Source organism: Cynoglossus semilaevis, chromosome 18 (assembly GCF_000523025.1).
Source record: "Cynoglossus semilaevis isolate Cse_v1.0 chromosome 18, Cse_v1.0, whole genome shotgun sequence".
Classification (NCBI taxonomy): domain Eukaryota; kingdom Metazoa; phylum Chordata; class Actinopteri; order Pleuronectiformes; family Cynoglossidae; genus Cynoglossus; species Cynoglossus semilaevis.
This window is the reverse complement of record NC_024324.1, coordinates 730,814-735,891: the sequence shown is the minus strand read 5'-3', so window position 1 is coordinate 735,891 and position 5,078 is coordinate 730,814. Positions and strand designations below refer to the sequence as shown.

Sequence of the window (5,078 nt, the reverse complement as noted above, 5' to 3'; positions counted from 1 at the left end):
GTGAACTAAAAGGTGTAAAACCTTTTACACATACTGTGTGTGAGACCTGCTGCTGCAGACAGCGACGATGTCACTTTGATCCCTCATTCCAACCTAGAAGCCAAAGGACAGAGCCATTAAAACACTGATGCAAAAAAAGACAGCAGTAAAGCTCAAAAAGAAAACTGCAGTACAATCAGCAGAGAGTAGTTCCAGGTACGTCAGAAAGAGTGGAAAGTATTTGAGGCGTCCAGCCGTCCAACAGTGTCTCTGAGGTCGTCCTTTCACAGAGATGCTGTCCTTCAGACCTTTGTTTGCTCTCCAGACCTAGAGAGATTCATCATCTTCACCTGATTCCTCTTGACGTCCTCTCCTCTTTCAAACCGATCACACGCCATTGGTCGATTGGTTTTTCCATTTCATTGTTAAGAGAGCCGTGTCCCGACAGATCGCAGATATTCACAACTCTGGACTGTGTCTCGGGCCGTGGAGGAGAGGACACGTAGCCAGGAAACAGAGTGAGATGGTTGAAGATCAGCCGTGCATGGTTCACCATAGCAGATGACATTAAGGAGCGAGGAGGAGGAGGAGGAGGAGGAGGAGGAGGGAGAGGACGGGTGTTTTCTAAGTGTGTTGCTTTTTAATTACAGAAAATATGGACGATTCCCATTTCAACTCATCATACTTTTGGTCTCCCGTCCCCACTGTACAAGGACAGGTAGAGACAACCTTATTGTTGGAATTGTCTTCAAATACACATGCTTGGTGCTTATGTGATAAATGTGGGAAGTCGGCTCCTGTTTAAACACTAACCACAGAGACTTGAATTGATTTGAGCCTGAACATGTTTGTAATGACAACCATGATGGAGTAGAAATGTCTGTGACAGCAGCCAGGGGTCGCTGGATCACACGATCACTTCTCTCCTCTTCTCTTCTCTCCTCTCCTTTTTTTTTAATTCATTCATCCATTCATCTTCCATCATTGGTTCCATTTCCACTTGACTGTCTCCTCCATCCTTGTTCCCTCCTTGGTCTTCCTGCGTCACCTACCTTCTTGTTTGGACTTCATCCCTTCTTCACTTTCCGTCCTAATTTCTTCACTCTCCCACTCCCATTATCCCACCCTTCCTGCTGCCCCCCTTTCCTCACCTCCTCCTTCCCTCCGTACTACTGACCCGACTCTGTCTAGATCGAGAACGCCATGTTCCTGAACAAGGCAAAGGAGCAGCTGGGCCCAGAGAAGGCCAACGTGCCTTCCTTTCCTCACCCTTCAATGTCTTCCACGTCCTCCCCTCACTACCCCTCCGCAATCCTGGCCCTGCCGGGCTCAATGGAGGGGGGGGCTGGGTTGCGGGTGGTGCCTAAACAGGAAGGGAGTGGAAGCAGCAGCAGCAACAGCAGCAGCAGCAGCAGTAATAGTACAGTGGGAGGGCATCTTCACCAGTGTCATACATCCCAGAATGTCACCGTGGTGCCTGTTCCCTCCACCGGCATCATGACTGCAGGTAAACACTTCTTCTCTTGGGAGAAAATGAACTCCCTCTGTCGTTTCTTTGGTATTTTTCAAGGCAAAAAAAAACAAGAAGAGAGTTGAGACGATGCTCACGTATGATTGGATGGCTGACGTTAGGGGAAGTGATGCATTGACACACTGTATAATAATCATAAGATTGATGATGTTTTTTTTGGTAGGGATATCCGATAATATCGGCCGATCAATATTAGCATAATAAATATTGAAAATAGTTTTGGGGAAAACTGGCTGTACATGAAAGTGAAAGTCACTAGATGGCAGCATTGCAGCTCATTTAAGTAATCTATTTTAATAATCGTATGCAGACTGGTGTCAGCAACTCATACAGTGGTTTGAACAGATAAACAAATCAATATCACCAGAGCTACGTCGTCGGTATCGGTTGATATTGGAATTGGAAATTAAGTGCTTGGAGAATATCGGCATATCTGCAGAAAGTGAATATCGGACATCCCTGTTTTTTGTACTTCTAAGCCAACTCTCGACTGTTGAACTCCGATGTCTGGTCCTGTGCCCTCTGTCAGCAGGGTTAGTGATCACCACGCCTCAGGGCACGCTGGTGCCCACCTCCTCCACGCAGTCCTTCGCAGCAGGACACCCCACGGCCACCACCATGATCGTGTCCGCCGTGCACTCCTCAAACACAGGTGCAGCGTCTCCGTGTTCGTCGCGACACATGGTTTTGACCACCGTGTGTCAGTAGAACACCGTTGTGGCTAACTACTACCTTTTTTGGCGTTCCCCGTCTCCAGACAAGGCGAAGCAGGACCACGCTGCGCCACCTGCCGTCGTCATGCCGACGCCTTCCAAGCGAGGCAGGAAGAGCAAACAGATGATGGGGAGAGTGGGCGCAGTCGGGGGGGTCCTTCCTCCAGGAAGTGATGCGTTAATATTGGCACACCTAGCTGCGGGAGGACAGGTGCGTGGCTTATTACTGTACTGAATACTCAACATGAGGATGTGGAATGTGATTGGTCGTCAGTGACAGTGTTGACATTGTGTTACAGCACCATGCTGCCGACCCCTATGACCTGTCCAACGATGAGGACGATCATTCAGGGAAGGATGGCCCCAAATCCTACAGGTAGAAGAAAATACCTCTGAGTACTAACTACTGGGCTGAATAAAAAGTACTTCTGTTTTTTAAAAAATACACAAATACAGATGTTTTAAAACAAAGCAACGTTTCAACAAACTGAACTGTTCAAATGGAAGATTTCAGAAATTTAAAAAAGTTCAGAATCATTAACGACTCACACAGAAACACGTGGTACTGTTTTAGACCTTTATTTGAGTTTAATTCTGGGCCTTATTTATATTCAGTCGTGACCATCGTATCTCAATATATTACAATATATCGTACCACGTGATACGTATCGTATCTCCAGATTCCACAGCTCTAACACCAAACTCTCTTCGTGCAGTAACAAGTGTTATTGTTTCACTCACCAAGGTGTCGGATGTGTGCGGTGACTTTCTTCAGCAAGTCGGACATGCAGATCCACGCCAAGTCGCACACGGAGGCCAAGCCCCACAAGTGTCCCCACTGCTCCAAGTCCTTCGCCAACTCCAGCTACCTGTCCCAGCACATCCGCATCCACAGCGGGGCCAAGCCCTACACCTGCACCTACTGCCAGAAAACCTTCCGTCAGCTCAGCCACCTGCAGCAGCACACACGGTACTGGTCCCGCTCTGTCACACGTCGGTACCGAGCACGCTGGGTGGATCGGGTCTGTGCATGTGCATGTGTGCGGTGGTGGGGAGTTCATGTGTTGACGGTGTGGAGCTCTCGTGACGCCAGCACCCCCTACTGTCTTAAATGTGTAATTCCGTCTGTTCTCAGACCTTAGTTCTCCTCTGGTTCCACCGAGGTTAAACCGGTCCCTGGTGCGTGAACATCAACGACATGCTGCGGTGTTAGCTACTGAAACAATAATAATGTCTTTGCTGCCGTTGTTAACGCTAACGCTAACCTGGCCCTGGTGAGAGTTGAGGTGTTGTTGGTTTGGTTCTCCACGTCACATCAACACCAACACCTGACGACGTGTCGTCGTTTGAATTCAGCTCTTCATTTCCATGAACTGCTTTTCCCCAGAGCTGATTGGATTACAGCTCATTAGATCGAATCAGGAAGAAGCCGGCCGCCTGCATGAAAGAAAAACAAAAAAAAAAGACCATTTGAGTGTAACTGCATTGAGTCAGACACATATACTGCAGAGCAACGAACCGGAGAGGCTGAGACTGAGAGAGAGAGAGGCTGAGACTGAGAGAGAGAGAGAGAGAGAGAAAAGCGTGACTGTGCTTGCTGTATGTTTTTGTTCTGTGTTTCCACAACTCAGACACAGCACAAAGAGCACACTGTCAGAGTCACTGGTCACTGATCAACACCAGTGACCACAGATCCTGCTGACTTTAGCGCATGATTTCACATAATCATGAATTCTGGTCATGCTGTAGCCTAAAAAAATCTCTCGCTGTTCTCTCTGTGTGTTCCTCTCTCTCTCTGTCTCTCTGTCTCTCTGTCTCTCCCCCCCTTCCTCCCCCACCTCTTCTCCAACCCTCCCTCCAACTCTGGGAATCCCGGCTCTCTGGTGTTAGAAACCACACGGAGGCCAAGCCCCACAAGTGTCCCCACTGCTCCAAGTCCTTCGCCAACTCCAGCTACCTGTCCCAGCACATCCGCATCCACACTGGGGCCAAGCCCTACACCTGCTCCTACTGCCAGAAAACATTCAGGCAGCTCAGTCACCTACAGCAGCACACACGGTACTGGTCCGGTCCGCTCTGGGCTGAGTGGATTTGAATGGGGTTTTTATTTATTTATTGTTTTAATGTCTGCATGTGTGGGAGCAGGTGTCTGACTGTAAACGTGTTTAGTCTGTGTTTCCTTCTTCCACCTTGACCTGACCAACTCTGAACCGACCGGACTAAGTATCAGGACCGCCCGGGCCACATCTGGGTCACCTGGGACACCCACAACATTTGTCCCAACGTGACCAGAGCAAAGAGTTTCCAGGGCTGTAGGAAAATATCAATACGCTGAAATATCGTCTCACGATGTCGTATTGATATTCTACAGAACTGAGTCCATTTCTTTTTTTTAAATTAACGGTCAAGTATTAATGGCGTCGGTTCATGTTATTTTTCATTAATTTAATTTAATTCCTCGTAGGTGAAAATCTCTCTGGAACAATCTGATTCTGAACTCATATATACTGTCCTTCGTACAGTATCTCTGTAGATCGCAGTACATCGTATCGTATCGTATTGTATCGTATCGTCAGATTCTTGCCAACACAGCTGTACGTAGGCTACTGTAGGTTTTGTTGTGACCACCTGGGGCTGCAGTTGTCGAGGTTCTCGTTAGCCAGTGTGTACATGGACAATAGTCTGTGCTGACGTTGCCTCTCTCTCTCTCTGTCCCCCTCTCTCTCTCTCTCCCCCTCTCTCTCCCCATGTCAATGATGTTTTGTAGGATTCACACTGGTGACCGACCGTACAAGTGCAACCATCCTGGCTGTGAAAAAGCCTTCACTCAGTTGTCCAACCTTCAGGTAAACTCA

General features: G+C 48.2%; 1 protein-coding gene across 8 annotated transcripts in view; it reads left to right on the top strand.

The window, feature by feature from the left end:
* Positions 1-5,078, top strand: part of znf384a (zinc finger protein 384 a) — a 12,120-nt gene that overhangs the window by 2,525 nt on the left and 4,517 nt on the right. For 3 of the 8 annotated variants that reach the window (XM_017041102.2, XM_025064941.1, XM_008330951.3), the window contains exons 2-9: positions 630-697; positions 1,171-1,486; positions 2,040-2,162; positions 2,268-2,434; positions 2,523-2,599; positions 2,969-3,193; positions 4,114-4,281; positions 4,991-5,069. In XM_017041102.2, coding sequence (XP_016896591.1) covers positions 635-697; positions 1,171-1,486; positions 2,040-2,162; positions 2,268-2,434; positions 2,523-2,599; positions 2,969-3,193; positions 4,114-4,281; positions 4,991-5,069 — 1,218 coding nt within the window. In that variant the 5' untranslated portion in view covers positions 630-634. Of the gene's footprint in view, positions 1-6; positions 196-304; positions 498-629; positions 698-1,170; positions 1,487-2,039; positions 2,163-2,267; positions 2,435-2,522; positions 2,600-2,968; positions 3,194-4,113; positions 4,282-4,990; positions 5,070-5,078 lie in introns of those variants that run through there. The other 5 variants (XM_025064942.1, XM_008330952.3, XM_008330956.3 and 2 more) reach the window with 5 other exon arrangements.